Source organism: Diabrotica undecimpunctata, unplaced genomic scaffold (genome assembly GCF_040954645.1).
Source record: "Diabrotica undecimpunctata isolate CICGRU unplaced genomic scaffold, icDiaUnde3 ctg00000507.1, whole genome shotgun sequence".
Lineage (NCBI taxonomy): Eukaryota > Metazoa > Arthropoda > Insecta > Coleoptera > Chrysomelidae > Diabrotica > Diabrotica undecimpunctata.
The window spans coordinates 319,240-337,350 of NW_027311917.1; the positions used below are offsets into that span (position 1 = coordinate 319,240).

General features: G+C 34.8%; 2 protein-coding genes and 1 long non-coding RNA gene across 3 annotated transcripts; all 3 read left to right on the forward strand.

Annotated features, from left to right (window-relative positions):
- Nucleotides 1-499: 499 nt before the first annotated feature.
- On the forward strand, nucleotides 500-2,722 carry LOC140431271 (uncharacterized). The gene has a single exon (XM_072519207.1). The coding sequence runs from the start codon at nucleotides 500-502 to the stop codon at nucleotides 2,720-2,722; it is 2,223 nt and encodes a 740-aa protein (XP_072375308.1).
- A 411-nt stretch (nucleotides 2,723-3,133) lies between these two features.
- On the forward strand, nucleotides 3,134-7,087 carry LOC140431272 (uncharacterized). Its single transcript, XM_072519209.1, has 3 exons — nucleotides 3,134-4,047; nucleotides 4,944-5,733; nucleotides 6,908-7,087. The coding sequence occupies exons 1-3, from the start codon at nucleotides 3,134-3,136 to the stop codon at nucleotides 7,085-7,087; spliced, it is 1,884 nt and encodes a 627-aa protein (XP_072375310.1).
- A 6,197-nt stretch (nucleotides 7,088-13,284) lies between these two features.
- On the forward strand, nucleotides 13,285-13,708 carry LOC140431273 (uncharacterized). Its single transcript, XR_011949648.1, has 2 exons — nucleotides 13,285-13,500; nucleotides 13,581-13,708. It is a non-coding gene; the product is annotated as an uncharacterized lncRNA (long non-coding RNA).
- Nucleotides 13,709-18,111: the final 4,403 nt, after the last annotated feature.

An 18,111-nucleotide genomic window follows, 5' to 3' on the forward strand; every position in this document is an offset into this window, starting at 1 on the left:
CCCTCTCCAACAGGTAACACCGTTTACAACAACGGTGGACTTATAAACTTTATTTATTTTCGCGTTACTCAGTGACTCTAACTCGATACAATTTCTATAAACAATTCTCACAGTGTTTATTTGTATTTTATATATTATCACTCACTATAATTTTTATACTCGTTCTCGTTTTAAGTAATACTTTCTTACTTACTATAATTTACGCATAATACGCAATTTTGAATGTGTTTATCAAAGTCGTATCCTACTATATTTATGACTAATTAAAAATTACTTATCGCATTCATTTACAGATATTTCACGATTTTTTTACACATTTATATAACTTTGAATTTGAATTTTTACACATTTTTTATAGTATAGTACAATTTCAATTTTCAGCCACGATCTTTTTTCTTTTTAATAACAAACATATCTTTCTATCTCTACACTGTACACTGGTGTTGTCTCAGTTTTGTTTTCGTTTTATTATCACATATTTTAATTTATACTAATTGACATGGATCTATTGAAAAGAGAGCGTGGCACATGCAAGTCTACAATCACTAGAATTTTAAATTGGATCAATAACTCCCTTGATATTCAAACTAACACCTTTGAATTAGATCACCGAAAAGCACATTTAGTTAATACCTTTAATAATTACAATGATATTTGCAATAAAATAGAATCTATTGATGCGGTCGACTTGCATACCGAAAATAGGGAAGAAATCGAGGATAAATACTTCTCTGCTATGTCACGAATTGACGGAAAATTATCTCAATTAACGCTCAGTAACTCATCTTCTTCCTCATCACATTCTCAATCACAGGAACCCGCTAGTAATTCAAATGTAAGGTTACCACCCATTTCCGTCCCCAATTTCAATGGTGAATACAGTAAATGGCTCTCTTTTTACCAATTATTTTCTTCTCTAGTAAAGGATAACAATAGTATCACAAAAGCACAAAAATTAATATATTTAAAATCTTCTCTTAAAGGTGAACCCTTAACTTTAATTGACTCACTTGAAGTTACTCACGAAAATTTTGATCTCGCAATAACTATTTTAGAAAAAAAATATGATAATAATCTCGCGATAATAAATTCGCATATTAACGCTATAATAGATTTCCCTACACTTTCAAAGAGCAATTATCATTCATTAAATGAATTCGTAAATGATTTGAAAAGACATATTGACTCCTTAAAAATTCTGCATGTTCCGATCGAATCGTGGGATTATCTCTTAATAAATATTATAATTAGGAAACTTGATTTTGCCACTAAACGGTATTATGGCGAAAGAAGGGATCGCGACAACACTCCCTCGATTGTCGAACTTTTTGAAATATTGAATGAACGGTGCAACATTCTCGCAGACCTAACATATACCTCTGACTCAAAAAGAGAAAAATCACACGGCAAATATAATGCTACCTCTCTCCACCTCAACGCCTCTGCTACACTCCCATCTCGCGTTTATATTAAATGTAATTACTGCAATGATTCAGCTCACAAAATATATACATGCAAAAAATTTTCCTCTCTGCCACACTCTGAAAAATATAACTTTCTTAAGGCTAATCACATGTGTTCTAACTGTTTGGGTACAAAACACACCCATGCTGATTGTCCTTCACGAACTTGCTCAATCTGTTCCAAAAAACATCACACTCTACTGCATCAAAACTCCTATGCGCAAAATACCAATTATTCTGGCTCTTCCCATTCTCCGCATTCCGAAAATTATCGTTTTAACATAAATGGGAATCATTCACGATTTAACCATTCAACACAAAACCCTTCGTATGATAATAGAACTAAACATAACTCTTTTCGTCAACCAAATGATGCCAGTCCAACAACCTCACAAAACACCAATTCTCCTAGTCTCTCATATCAACATAAAAATACCACGCACTCCACGGAACCGCTTCGGACTAATAATGTCCAACCTTCTACTTCTAACAACTTTCCAGACAATGGAAACGACTCCAGCGTTGCTTTGAGTGCTACGAATAAGTCCTTTACATACTCTTCAGTTCTCTTATCCACTGTTCAAGTTAATTTGATCGACAAATCAGGAAGGCCCTTACTAATTAAGGCAGTCCTAGACTCTGGAAGCCAAAAAACGTTCTGTTCTCAAGAGTTGCTAAGTAAAATCAATTGCAAAATTTATCACAGGGAATTACAAATTTCTGGCATTTCACAAGGCTCTTTCACCTCGAACTTAATGGCAAATATTAATGTTCATTCTCCTAATTTAAAATCTCAGCATCTTAACTTGAATTGTGCAGTTATCCCAAAAATAACTTGTCAGTTACCTCAATTTCATATTCACCCCAATAAGCTCAATATACCCAAGGGTTTCACTCTTGCTGACAAGCATTTTTATCAAAAATCAAATATTGACCTTTTGATAGGAGCAGATTATTATTATGACATTCTTCAACCAGGTCTCGTAAAGTTAGGACATAATCTCCCTACTCTTTTCAATACAATTTTTGGCTGGGCAATCGCTGGCAATGTTCCAAACTACGCTCAGTCTAAAAATAATGTCTCTCTATTTGTGCAAACTCAAAATACCCACTCTTCAGATTCAAACCTTGAAGCCCTTGTTTCTAAATTTTGGGAAACTGAAGATTGCCCCGGCGAAAAAATATTGTCCCCCGATGACCAATTAGCCGAATCAAATTTCATTAATCACCTCAAAATTCTCGAAAATGGTCGATTTTAAGTAAATCTACCTCAAAAATCTCCATCTGAGCACCTCAAGCTTGGTGAATCATTCCAAATTGCAAAAAAACGTTTCGAATCACTTGAAAAGAGATTTAAAAATGACTCCAATTTATATAATGCATACAAACATTTTATAGATCAATACATCTCCCTAAATCACGGTAAATATGTTCCTCTTACATACCACAACTCGCTAGATGAAAACAAATATTTTCTACCCCATCACTGCGTATTAAAGGATTCAGCAACCACCAAATTGCGCGTAGTGTTCGACGGAAGTGCAAAAACCACTTCTGGATACTCTTTAAACCAGATACTTCTTACCGGCTTTCAAACACAGCCAGATCTCTTTGATATCCTCTGTCGGTTTCGGCAATTTAAATTTGTTTTCATCGCTGACATCGAAAAGATGTATCGGCAAATTAATGTCAATCCCAATCAGACTTTTTTACAAAACATCCTTTGGAGAGATAGCCCACACGAACCCTTAAAGTGTATTGAGCTAACGTCTGTAACCTATGGCGTAACGTGCTCCAGTTTTCTAGCCACTCGCTGTTTAAAAGAGATAGCTACTTTAAATACCACAAAATACCCCCTTGGTTCTGATGCACTGTTAAATCAGACATATGTCGATGATATTTTATACGGAACCAACACTCTAGCCGAATTAGAAGCTGCATATCATGAATTAAATTCCATCTTAAACGGTCACAGTATCACTCTTCACAAATGGGTTTCTAACTCGGCTGAATTTTCTGCCAAATATATTCGGTCATCTCGGTCTAATTATGAAATAACCTCAAACAACTTAAATACCAATAAGGTCTTAGGTCTCTCGTGGCACCCCTTAGATGACTATTTTACGATTTCAATTCCAAGTCCTCCCGCTGCTGATAATAGCTTCACAAAAAGAAACGCCCTCTCAGCACTCGCCAAAATATTTGACCCCATAGGTCTCTTGGGATCATTCACTGTCACTGGAAAGGTATTTATTCAAAAACTTTGGCTCAATAAATTAAATTGGGACGATCCACTCCCTGAAACTCTTGCTAAAGAATGGAAAAGATTTATTAACGATCTCACTCTGCTGGAGTCTCTTAAAGTACCCCGTAATCTTTTTAACAGCAGGCAAATCTCTAAAATTGAAATACACGGATTTGCCGATGCCTCAAGTAAGGCTCAGGCCGCTGTTTTATATTTTCGCACAATTTACGCTGATGATACTATCAGTTGTACTCTAATCGCATCCAAATCTCGTCTAGCTCCCTTAAAAACGGTATCCATTCCTAGATTGGAGCTATCAGCCATGTTACTACTGTCAAGGTTAACTAAAAAAATAAATTCCACCTTTGCAAATCGCTTGCACTTCTCCTCCATTAATTTGTGGACAGATTCACAAATCGCGTTATGTTGGATAAACTCTTCTGCCTCGCGCTGGAACACTTATGTAGCAAATAGAGTAACTCAAATTCAAGACCTAACATCAAATTTTTCTTGGAGACACGTTCGTTCTCATGAAAATGCAGCAGATTGTCTATCTCGCGGCTTGACCGCTACTGAATTTCTAAATTCCCGGATGTGGTGGAACGGCCCTGAATTTCTACTTAAAACGGACTTAAACCTAACGACATTTAACCCGAACTCTACCCAAGTATTATTACCGGACGAAAAGGTATCATCCCTTATAATCAGTTCAAAAATCTCAACGCAAGATGAATTTATCAATAATCTATTTTCAAGGTTTTCCTCTTACTCTAAATTATTACGCACCACTGCCTACATATACAGGTTCTCGTTTAATGCAAGAAACTCATCTGATAAAAACTTGGTATTTTATCTCCGGACGAATTGCGATCCGCCTCTATATCAATATTTAAGGCTATACAATCCCTAAAATTCTCTAAAGAAATCTTGGAAATAAAAACCCAAGGAATTACATCAAATAAGTCCTTAATTACCCTGAACCCTTTTTTGAATGCAGACGGACTTCTCTGCGTCGGTGGACGCCTAAAAAACGCTAATATCCCCTATGAACAAAAACATCCAATATTGTTACCATCTAACTCTCACATTATCAATTTATTACTAACTCATGAACATTGTCGTCTAGGCCACGCCGGACCGCAAACGACATTGTCCAACGTCAGACTTAATTATTGGCCTTTAAACGGACTTCGAACACTAAAAAAAATTGTAAAAAATTGTCACGTATGTTTTAGATTTCGCGCTAAACCTATGGAACAAATCATGGGAAATTTACCTAAGGTTAGAATTACTCCTTCTCGCCCTTTTCAAAATGTGGGCTGCGATTTCGGTGGGCCATTTCTTATTAAATCCTCTAAGTTAAGAAAGGCTCCAATGCAAAAATGTTACATATCTATTTTCGTCTGCCTAGCCACAAAGGCCGTTCACATAGAATTAGTGTCATCACTCTCTACTGATTCATTTTTATTATGTCTAAAAAGATTCATTGCCCGAAGAGGTCTTCCCTCTCTCATATATAGTGACAACGCAACCAATTTCGCTGGTTCAAAAAATGAACTTAAGGATTTGCGCGAATTTTTTAAATCCCCTAGTTTTTCAAATGACATGCAAAATTTCGCTACACAAAATTTCATAGAATGGAAGTTTATTCCACCTCATAGTCCCCATTGGGGAGGTATATGGGAAGCAGCAATTAAAAGTGCCAAATATCACATTCGTCGAATGATAGGGAATGCTTATTTAGTGTTTGAAGAATTCAGTACAATTCTCTCGCAGATCGAGGCAATTTTAAACTCACGCCCTATTTGCCCCTTGTCGAATGATCCCTCTGATCTACAATGCCTTACACCCGGACACTTTCTAATAGGCAGTAGCCTTACCTCTTACCCTGAAAAAACATTACTACACTTACCAATTAATAGGCTTAACTTCCTTCAAAGATGTTCACAGATTCAACAGTCGTTTTGGAAACGATGGTCTGTTGAATATCTTAGCCAACTGCATAGTCGACCAAAGTGGTCCAAAGTAAGTCAAAATATTAAGATAAATGATTTAGTCTTAGAACTGCTACGGGAGAGACTGTTCGACCAATAACTAAATTATATCTCTTACCACAATTTGATTAGGTATATTTTCCTTCGCGTTTTTCTTTCTATTACGCTTTCAATATTATTTACCCATTTTTTACATAGGTACATATCTATTATAACTATCCGCAATTCGCGCGGGCGAGCTTATGTTCAAATCTCTTTAACATAAAAGTATTTATTTACAAAGGTAAGGTAATTTACAGGAAAGTCAGTTTATCAATTCTCTTTATATCAGTTCTCCGAATGTTTAGTGGAATTAAAAATCTATTCTTTGTTCAAAAAATAAAACCTTTCTCTCAGAGACTACCTGACCGTTAAGTCGTACATTGTATTAAATAAATTCTAGGAGTTGCTAAACCGGTGATTTAAAGGGACTTTGTGGTCCCTGACTTGATGTTTGGCGACGATTCAGTAACACAAAAATATATTCAAGTATCGGCCTTCAGTCGTAACGGTTCGATAATATAGAGTTTCTCTCTCTGACTCTCACTCAAGAATAGTAAAAGGGCAGTCACGTCTCAGCCTTCAGTCGTAGCGGTTCGATGATACAAAAATTTTTCTCTCTTTGATTTTCACGCGGAAATAGTGTAATTAGAATCTTAAACGGGATATATTCACATCTGTTCGCGATCAACGACATAGCAAGAAGCATTTATGGTCGGCTTTCGATGATAATTATTATATAAAATCGCATTTGTTAGAATAGTTGTGATCAATAAAATTGACTGGTAGCAGATTCAATACTTTCTTTATTACCGGAAATCATCCTTACTTCGACCGAGATTATTTGGAATCGACGTCTTAATACGAAACCAACAAAACGCTTGGTTCCCTTTCTTATGTTTGGACGAAACATCACATCTCCATACAGATTGTTTTATTCAAAAAGAAAATTAACGTCAAAAGCAATATATGCTTGTTTTTTTTTTAAATATCAGTTTGAGTTAAAGTCAATCGCGGTTTATATTTCAGTGCAATGTTAAAAGTAGTGTTACTTCTTAGTAACTGTGAATATTGAAATTTGACTTTTTTTAAATATAGAACTGTACCTCAAATTCGATGGGCACAATAATTGTATCCAAAATGATTAAGTGGTATTTTATTTTCAGAGTAAAATGCTTCCAATAAAATATTTAACTGCGAAGGAGGTGCTAAAACAGCTAGAAAAGCTGTCCCACATAGAAAGATGTAGTGACAGTGACTGCGAAGAAGAAATACAAGTAAGACAGAGAATTAGCCATATGATAGATGATATCGCAGAAAACCAAAACGAAGGGGAGGAAGGATGAGGAAGAGGATAGTGAGGAAGAAAAGAAGGATAATGGTGAACAGAACGAAAACGATTGTAACTATGATAACTTCATCACTCTAAAAAAATATGTAAAAAGGCTACAGAATGTTCAATATGTAACACAATAATTACCTAATACAATGTTGTCCCAAGGGAGTTAGACTTCTAACATCGTCTTCTCGCCCTGTACGCTCTGTTTAGGAGCGTAACGTGTAGTTAGTGAAGTACCCCAGGCACTTATCCATTTGTAGATCAGGATGTTGTGTGAATTGTACCAAGCCTTAATTGATAGAAATTCCTTAAATGAATAAAATATTGTTAAAATAACCATTTGTAGAGACAAAAACCAGCTATACAGTCTCAGGTGAAGAAATGGTACAAGCTCCGACAGGAGGTCCCTTAGAGCGTACTATGCTCTAGAAAAGGCCAAGGTCAAAGATTGACTGTCAATTGACTTTAAATCGTGCAAATATTTATATACAAATGTCAATCCAAGTGACCAATGGAAAATTAAGGTAGGTGGAGCGATGCGCATCAAGTGTGCTCTATTGGTCGATAGACTGAAGCACTTGATGACAACAATAACCCGGGTGTTTAATGAAAACTGTTCTGAGGTATATCCAGTTACATATTTTCTGAGATACTTCCCCGAAAGTTTATTTGAAAATTTCCGTTCTATACACGAATATGTATACTTTGCAAACTGAAACTGAGGAATTTGTACCATATAACCTGCAAGAAATGAAACCGTTTTTTGGCCTTAGTATTCTATCAAGAGTGAACACAGCACATCAATGGTTTAAAAGGTTTGGAGCGAAATAATTTTACCCAATGTTCTTCTGTATGGACACTTGCATTTTTTTTCGTCGCTAAAAATGTGTATTTACATATGTATTACGTGTCGAAAATACATAATTGTGTTTCTGTTTTATATTGGTTCTCCATACTTTCCCGTGCACCCTTCATCCTGAGTAGCATCCCTGCCTACTCTGGTGTTCCAATATCCGATGATTAGGATATTTTTGGCTACTTTTCTTTCGTTCTTCAGCATATTTTGTAGGTATCTGTAGAATTCTATTGTTTCCTCTTCAGTGCCCCTTCTACTGTAGCATAGAATTGTATTAAGATTATAATTTTCTCAAATATGTCCTAATTGGCCATTTAATTCAACAAAGCGATAGCAGCTTTTGCTAGAAGATTTAATCTTTTACACATTTCGCATAGCCCAGAGGACACAAAACTATATTATTATATAACTTCACATTGATATATCTGGCAAATCGATAATGACAGCTACGTCAAAGTTGGCCTGATAACACTTTAGTATGTTTATAAGCCGTCAAAAGCATTTGCATTTAAGTTTTATACATACAACAAAAGTTATTCGCAATGGAATTTAAACGTAATAGTGTGATACCAGCTATTGTTCGTCAGCATATAATATATATATATATATATATATATATATATATATATATATATATATATATATATATATATATATATATATATAGAAATGTGAAAGAAGCTCCCCGACTATTTAGAGTCAGCAAATTCCGAAGATCAGAAGTTATAAAGAAAGAAGGAAGAAGCCCACGATAATTATTTATTAGTTCTTATTTAGTTGTAGTAAATATCTCTGTAAATTGTAACTTAATTTTGAAAATAAAATATTTTTTTTGAGAAGTTCAAGTGCTTGTGACATATTTGGCGCTGCGAACAGGATCAACATCGTACAGAAACATACATCAGTTTCCTGGTCAACTTTAGTTGTTTAACGAGACCAATCAAACCTTAAAGAAGAAACAAATTATGCATTGGAAATCAACTGTGATCATCCTTATGTAAGTTTTTTCCTTTCTTTCCTTAATTTTTATGAGCACTTTTAACAATATTTCTCAAAACAGTGTTGAAAATTTAAATTTATTATTTGACAATTTGAATTTAAATATTATTAATAACTCGTCAACTTCTAATCTAAGAAATTCCATTTCTTGTAATAAAAAATCCGTATCTTCTAAGAAAAATTCCAAAATGCCTGTCACTAATAGCGATATTGCTAGTCTGTGTTCCAAATTACCAGAATTTTCGTCTAAAGAAGATCTTTCTACGTTTATCAAATCTGTAGATAACTTGTTAACATTCCTAGGTACCCAAAAACTTACAGAACCTCAGTTATTTATTCTTAATACTCACATTGTATCTCGTATAAAAGGAGATTATTTTTTTTAGATAAATTTTTTAAATTATTCTGATAAATTAAGCTGGACAGATATTCGTCCTGCTTTACTAACTAAATATGGAGATAGGTCAGAAGACATTTTGGTAACTCAGTTATCGACAACAGTTCTAAAACATAACGAATCCTATGATCAGTATCATCAAAGGATTTCCACCAATTTAAATGATCTGCTTCAACATATTAATTTAAATGATAATCCTGCTACTGTAAATTTTAAAACGCCATATTCTAAGAACATTGCCTTAAAAACTTTTTGTTCCCGTATAAATGAACCGTACTGCGAATATTTGTCCCATTTTGAAACAGAATCACTTGAAGCAGCACTTCAAAAGTGTATTGCTTATGATAATCATAAAAACCAACAACAATATATGAACTTTTTAAAAAGCCAACAAACTAGAACACTTTTTCTCAAACAGAGGCCACATAATCCAAACCAGTTTCCACGTAATAATCATAATAATAATAGGCCCAAAAACTTCTCGACCATGCAGTCAAATTACTTGAGACCACCATTTCAAAATAATCAAACAAATTTTAATAATACTTCACAACCAAATTTTAATTTTGCTTCTTAATCGTATAATAATAGTTCATTTAGAAATAACCAACCCCCAAATTTTCGACAAAATGTAAAACATAGAATAAATAAATATAGGAACCCACAAACTCAACAAATAATTCAGTAAATTTGTACTGTAAAGTGAGACTATTAGGAAAGTTTTGGGGAAGTTCTGATTTTTTCATTCCATATGCGTTTTGGGGTGCTAAATCTGAATCTGAGGTTTGCGGACAAAATTTCGTGACGCAACATTTAAAAAACCAGAAGAAATCGGTTTTTTTTGCTTTTTTCCGGTTTTTTGCTTAAAACTCGAAAACTGTTAACTTTTAGTAAATGGTCTGTACAGAAATTAAAGTACTTAAAGCTCTGTACAAATGTCACTATTTTGGTTAAGGTACAGACGAACCGTTCGGTCTCAAGTGCAAGTTGAAAATTGGCAATTTGTACCGGTGTGACTGCAAAACCCACTTTTTAGATTTGTATTGAAGACAAGTTTTTAAATTGGTTCCTTGAGCATCCTCCTTTTCCAGAGACCAGTGAACTAATATCTTTAAGTACTGGTATTGTCGCAGATGATGTTGCCGAGAGGCGTGGAGGGCTGAAGTAGGGCCTGTCTCCTGCTCTACGGGCTTCTTACGGTCACGGGAACTGGACCGTGAAGAGCTACGAGTGTCTACCATCCTTGAGTTAAGAATTCGTCTGGATCTAACTGGTCTCGTAGCAGGTATTCGGATTCGTGTATGTTTCTATTTGAAACTGTCACAAATCTGAAGAGTTATATAGCTTTTCAGTGCGTGATCGCGTTGCGAAATACCACAGAAAAGCAAACAGTGCAATATTTATTTATATATATGCAAGAAAATGTAAGTTAAAAATAAGTGCAACACTTCTCGTGCTTAGTCTACAAAGTAGAAGTCCCACAAGCGTGTTCTCTGCACGAAATAAGACAGAAAAATGTATGGAAATATTCGTATAAATAAATAGAACAAAATGCAACAATAAAAAGGCAAAAAGGTTGAGGAATTCCTTGACTTACGGAAGGTATCCTCGAAATAACTTGTGCCTCCTTAACTTACGGAAGGAGACGACAAGCACACAGAAATATATATAAATATTTCGAGCGTATGGTCTCTAATAAGAGAGATATCGCAACGGCAATATTTATATTAATAAAAGGTAATAATAAAATAACCAAAAAAAGGAATAGTAATATATCTGAGCGTGTAATCCACTAAGGAGGTATCGCAAACGAGATATATTAAACAGTAAAAATATGCAATAATAAAATAGCAGATAGAAATATGAATATACTCGAGCGTATGATCCACTGAGGAAATGTCGCAACAAGGTATATTAGAACAGTAAATACACAATACAAAATATCAAAGATAAATGTGAGTATATATCGAAACGTATGGTCCACTACGGAGATATCGCAACAATATATATTCCAACAGCAATAATAAAATAGCAAATAATGGTATTTTCTCTGTGTATGATCGATACGAAATATCACAGCAGAAAAATACGACAAAAATACATATATATAAAATGCACAGTAAAATATCAATAAAAATCAGCAATAAATCAACAGTAAATAAAAGGCAGAATCTAGGTGGATGACTGGCACCGTACCTAGAGACTTAGAATACGAGGGTGAGCTCGAACTGGCCGACTACAGAAAATCCACCTTCTTTTATACACCAAAATCCTTTGTTCTTGGGGATTATGACGTAGGAAAGTGGACTTTCCGTAAGAGTCGACCAATGGAAAAATTAAATTGCTCAAAAGTTGGAATAATTCTTTATTCCAACCAATGAACAATTTTTTTTCATGTTTGGAGATGTTGTCCGTACGCTGATTGGTCGGCAAATGCGAGCGCACGGGAACAATGAGAGGATTACATGCCATTTGTCCAAGGAGGTGGGCATGAAAGGTATACAGCGCATTGTTAATTGTGATTTTCAAGCTGTAAAATTTAAAAGAAGCGAAAGAGTGCTGCCTCTTGCGATCATGAACAGCTCCATTCAAATACAAGATAGGGCTGTAGTTATCAATCCCATCACACTTTTTCAACGAATGACCATCGCGAAACATTCAGATAAAGAACTGCAAGAATTTTTACGTTACGAACTTAGCCCCTATCTTCTTGCTCTTTTTGATGAGCATGGGATGAGGAAAGGAACAAAATCCAGTTTGTACAAGGCTTTTACACCTAGTGAACAGACTGACTTTAACAATACAAAATATGTCATCGACGGGGGTTTTTTGTTACACCGGGTAAAATGGCGCCAAGGTCAGACATATGCAGCAGTTATGTATCATATGTTAAATCAAACTACAAATCAAGTGCTATTGTCGTTTTTGATGGCTACCCTGACGAGGCTTGTGGTAGCACTAAGCGTTTAGAACGATTGAGAAGAGCACAAAGAAAACAATCTGCTGCAATATCATTTACAGAAATGATGGTGCCCACTGTGTCGCAGGATAGTTTTCTTGCAAACCCAAAAAACAAGAGCCGGTTTATATCTATGTTAATAGAGAAACTTCATGATGCAAAAATTCATTCAAAGCAAGCTGTGGAAGATGCTGATATCCTAATTGTCACAACAGCTCTTGAGATGGCCCCGTTAAATGAACATGTGACAGCGGTGGGGGAATATATCGACCTACTGGTCATTTTGATTGGCCTTTGTAGCCCTGATATAAAAAATGTATTTTTTTTTGAAGCCAGGAAAAGGAAAGGTTTCGCAAAGCCTCTACAACCCTCATCTGGCTCCTGAGAAAATCCTATTGGATCATATTTTATTCCTGCATGCGATGAGTGGTTGTGATACTACTTCTGCATTGTTTAATCAAGGGAAACTGAAATTTCTTATAGTGTTGCAGAAGAACAAAGTTTTGCAATCGGTAATTGAAGCTTTCAAAGACCCTAATTCAAGTCAAGATGAGATTGCCACAGCAGGAAACATGTTTCTAACGGCTCTATATAGAAAAAAAGAGACAAAACTAAACGATTTAAAATATAAACAATACGTACCTTGATCATTCAAAAATAAGACCAATATTTCCTCATTGCCCCCAACTGAAGCTGCTGCACGAGAACATTCACTGAGAGTTTACTATCAGGTGCAGCAGTGGTTATCCGGTCAAGCCACACCTAACGAGCAACAAAAAGACCCAAGCGAGTGGGGATGGCAAAAAACTAGTAGTGGTCTTGTGTCAGTACCAACTACTTTGAACCCTGCACCAAACTCAATACTCCGGTACATTTCATGTAAATGTAAAAAGGGATGTCAACGCAATTGTGGATGCAGGAAGGCGGGACTCCATTGTTCCCCAATATGCGCACCATGCGAAGGACTGTGTAATAATGTTGAGCCTCCAGAAGACAGCTCTGACATAGACGTAGAAGAAACTGAAGAAAGAGAGAGAGGTATATTGGATCTGACAAGTTATTTTGTAGTCATTCATCTCTCCTTGATATATGATATGTGTCTCTCCTCTTTTTATTTTCCAGGAGAACGACTCCCGACACTGACGATGGAGCAATCAGACCCTGAGCCAGGACCCGATGCCATCGAAGAACCTCAGTACGATGCGGAAGGTATGTTTAATCTCACAATCTATTTTGCAATTCTCATCTCTTCTTGATAAATGACTTAACTTTAAACTTTTATTTTCCAGAACAAGCAGAACCAGGACTCATCGTTATCGAAGAACCTCAGCCAGGGCCTTCCAAAAGACAACGGCTCATATAAATTTTGCATATTATAATTTATAATCATAATAATATATGATCATAAGTAACGAGATTTTAAGTTTTATTTTGTTACGAGTTCTACCTACCTACTGAATTTGCATAATTTTTGCCTTTTTTCTTTTTAATTACTTGTGTGGAAAACCAGGTGACATTTATCAAATGACAGCATCCATACAAATTAAATATTGAAATGTAAAAAGTGGGTTTTGCATAAACTGCTAAAAATTTACAATTTTCAACTCGCACTAGAAACCGAACGATTCGTCTGAAAAAAAACTAAATACTGGTATTTGTAGAAAATTTCAAGAACTTTAATTTTTGTAAACAGACCATTTACCAAAAGTTGATAGTTTTCGAGTTTTAAGCAAAAAACCCGAAAAAAGAAAAAAAAAACGGTTTATTCTGTTTTTTTTTTAATGTTGTGTCACGAAATTTTGTCCGCAAACCCCAGATTCGGATTAAACACCCCAAAAAACATATGGAATGAAAAAATCAGAACTACCCCAAAACTCTCCTAGCAAAAATACAATTTAACTGAACTAAAAACACACCTTCTCCTATGAGTGACGTTCTAACATCCTCCATAAGAAATCACCAATCCATGAGCGTTACCACTAATGGTAATCATTTCAATATTGCTGCAAATCAAATTCATAATTCCGAAGTTAACAGTGAAAATTGCGATTCCGAACAAGTCACGGAAGAATATTTCGACCAAAACTATCAGGATTTTCCCCTAGTATCTCCCAAAGAACAACCACCTCCTGTATAATTCTGAATAATTTACAAACATCTCCCCGGCTACCTTATTTTGTTACGCCTATGACTCGTCTTAAAGTTCTTATATATTCTGGAGGATCAGATACTGTAATCTCTCCGAAAGCTGTAAAATATTTTAACCAATCCCACATATACAAAAAACCTTTCACATTAACCTTTATGAATCGTACAACAAAATTTTTCCAAAATATTAAAACCCCTTTATTATCTTAATATGGGATTAATGATCTCATTGACGCACGAATCTATGATTGGATAAATTGGAAACTATGATTTAGAACGTTTTAACTCCATACTTAATTATCAAACTAAAACATTGACCTTAACAAATTACAGAATTACTATTCATTTTGAGACATTATATTACAAAATTCCAGTTAACGTCCTAGACGGTGAAATTCTAGTACCCCGTGTAGACTTACAAAATTTTACATTACCGGAATCCATACACACAGCAAAAAACGGTTTCATTAATAACTTGACACTCCCTTATCCGATAAAATTATTAGATCCTATTCAGGTTCAAAAACTTGATGAACATGAAATTTCAAACGGACCAACGCACTTTGTAGAATCTAATATTCGTACACAGCATTTAAATAATGAAGAAAAAAATAAAATACTTAACCGTTGCAGAAAATACAGAGATGTATTTTACGATGAGAAAAAGAGTTTATCTTTCACGTCAGCAGTGAAGCATGAAATTAAAACAAAAGATGAACATCCTTATGTTAAGGGATATAGGCATCCTAAGGCGATGCAGGAAGAAATTAGTAGGAAGTACAAAAATTATTAGATGATAAAATTATTACACCATCAATTTCTCCCTATTCGGCCGCAGTGCGGGTTGTACCGAAAAAAGCTGATGCTTCAGGCAAGAAAAAATTCAGAATGGTTATTGATTATAGAAGGCTAAACGAAAATACTATAGATGACAGATATCCTTTACCAAAAATAGAGGAAATTTTAGATACTTTAGGTAAGGCTACATATTTTACAACACTCGACTTGGCTCAAGGCTATCACCAAATCGACATTCATCCTAACTCTGTCAAAAAAACTGCATTTTCAGTGCCATATGGTCATTTTCAGTTCCTACGTATGCCGTTTGGTTTAAAGAACAGCCCAGCAACCTTTGAAAGACTAATGGACGACATTCTCTGTCCTTTCGTTTACAAATTTGTATTCGTCTATATGGACGATCTCATCATTTTCTCTAAATCTCTACACGAACATCTAGTTCACATTACTACCATATTCGATACCTTTAGAAAACATAATTTAAAAGTTCAGTTAGATAAGTCTGAGTTCCTTACGAAAGAAGTGGCTTTCCTAGGACATGTAGTAACCACTCAAGGTATAAAACCTAATCCCTGCAAAATTGAAGCCATTCAAAAATACCCATTACCAAAGACTGTCAAAGAAATTAAGTCCTTTCTAGGATTAATCGGATTCTATAGGCGATTTATTCCAAATTTCGCGAAGATTACGTCTCCATTTTCCAGATGCACTCGTAAAGGTGCTGTTATAGATCCTAAATATCCAAATTGTTTGGAGTGTTTCGAAAAATGTAAACAACTCTTAACCAATGCTCCTGTTCTTCAATACCCAGATTTTGAAAAACCTTTCGTCTTGACTACAGATGCTTCTAATATAGCGATAGGATCAGTTCTATCTCAGAATAACCATCCCATTGCCTTTTATTCGAGGACCCTAAATTCTGCCGAACAAAATTACTCTACAATAGAAAAAGAATTATTGGCAATCTTAGATTCATGTAAACATTTTCGTATGTACTTGTACAGTCAGAAATTAATAGTAGAAACTGATCACAACCCTCTTGTTTGGATCTACAAAGTTAAAGACCCTACTTCTAGATTAACTCGCTGGCGACTTAAGTTAGAGGACTACAATTTTGAAGTTAGGTATAAAAAAGGAAAAGAGAACCAAGTAGCCGATGCCCACAGCAGAATTCAAATAAATGCTCTAAGCTCCAGCTCAGAATGCGCTGAACCTTCAGATGCAATTGATGCTTTTGACGCAGAAAATTTTCTCGAGGAATTTGAAAATTTGCAAAACAATACCAACACACAACACACCGCTGTCGAACACCCTATCACAGGAATTGAAATATCACCCGATGCCAATTAATCTATCGTCAAACCAAATTATATTCCAAACTAAATGAGCTAAATTTGAGTTACAATACAAAAAGATTTTTAATAAACATCGATACACTGTAACGCTCACCGACAACTGGCAAGCAGAAATAGCAGATGCATTGCTAAGTATCCTAAGACCGAATCAAACATTTGCCATTACAATACCTCATGATTTTAGACCCTTCATTTGCAATTATTTTAAAGAGAAAATAAAATCAACAGTAAAGACAATATTCTGCAATAAATTGCTAAAACATTCTTATATAGTTCTTATTCAGTTGTTAAATTGTAAAAATAAAATATTTTTTTTTGAGAAGTTGATATATTATATATATATATATATATATATATATATATATATATATATATATATATATATATATATATATAAACTAAGGTACACTCACAGGAAGAGTGGTAGGTTTTTCGGTCAAAGTGGAGAAATAAAAGACAAAGAAGGTGGCTACTTCATCTATTTATTGAAGACGTTTCGCTTCTTAATCAAGAAGAATCATCAGTTTATCTAAAAAGAACAATATGAAAAACCAAACATCCATGGAAAAGTTATTATAAGTGGGTTACCTTAACCCGTTAGCGCCCAGCGTCCTCGTTTGACGATGGCTTGTTTAGGTGGGGATAAAACAATGTCTGCGTGAATATTGGGTGATTGCTTACCGCAGTGGTTTAGTAGAAGCACTATCGTAGACAGAAGTGTATGTGTCGGCGCTTTATTTTTATTTGACGAGATACTGGCCCAAGGTTAAAAGTACGATTTTCAAGTTTATTGAACTATACTTACATCGGCGTGCATAACTTTTTTACTTGCAAAGGTGAGCTATAAAAATTTGTATTTTTTATTAGGTTAGATCCACAACTTACACAAAAAAATTCAAAAATGACTGCCCAGTAAAAAAAATGTCAAAAAAATTATAAGACTATTATGCGTCCTCAAATGAGGACGCTGGGCAAATTCATGTATTTTGTGTAAAATATACGGGTATTTTGATTAACTAATTGTTTTTTTCTATTTTAGGATGAGTCGAAGATATTTTCGTAATCTTGAAGAGGCCATTGATTATTTAAATTCTGAACAAATAGATGCTGATATAGCTGCATTGCCCCCCGAAGTCGATGATTTAACAGACGAGGACGAAATCAATGACGATGAATTAGGCGTTGCTGAGGTGGAAGACATACCCGGAGGGACTGAAGTTTTTATTGAGGAAGAAGATGATCAAAATCTTGATGATGAAGATGACTTACCACTTGTAACATATAAAATAATTTTAATAAAATAGAATATAAGAAATATTTCTTACTTATATTAACTTACACTTATGCAACTTGCATTACTGTTGACCTAGTCTCGTGTTGCATATACACAGATTTGTATCAACTGTTTTTAATCAAATAGTTCAATACAGTTATATAATTGATGTGATTCATAGAATCTTTTTTCATTTGCAGCTCCAAGTGTATGAACCTTGGGCTGTTGGAAATTATAATTGATCTT

Bases quoted from the DNA above. Each gene is read 5' to 3' on its own strand.
- LOC140431271 (XM_072519207.1), top strand. From the start codon at position 500: ATGGATCTATTGAAAAGAGAGCGTGGCACATGCAAGTCTACAATCACT.
- LOC140431272 (XM_072519209.1), top strand. From the start codon at position 3,134: ATGTATCGGCAAATTAATGTCAATCCCAATCAGACTTTTTTACAAAAC. The intron at 4,048-4,943 runs GTTAACTAAAAA...CGTATGTTTTAG, and splicing joins GCCATGTTACTACTGTCAAG to ATTTCGCGCTAAACCTATGG. The intron at 5,734-6,907 runs GTAAGTCAAAAT...TTTTATTTTCAG, and splicing joins GTCGACCAAAGTGGTCCAAA to AGTAAAATGCTTCCAATAAA.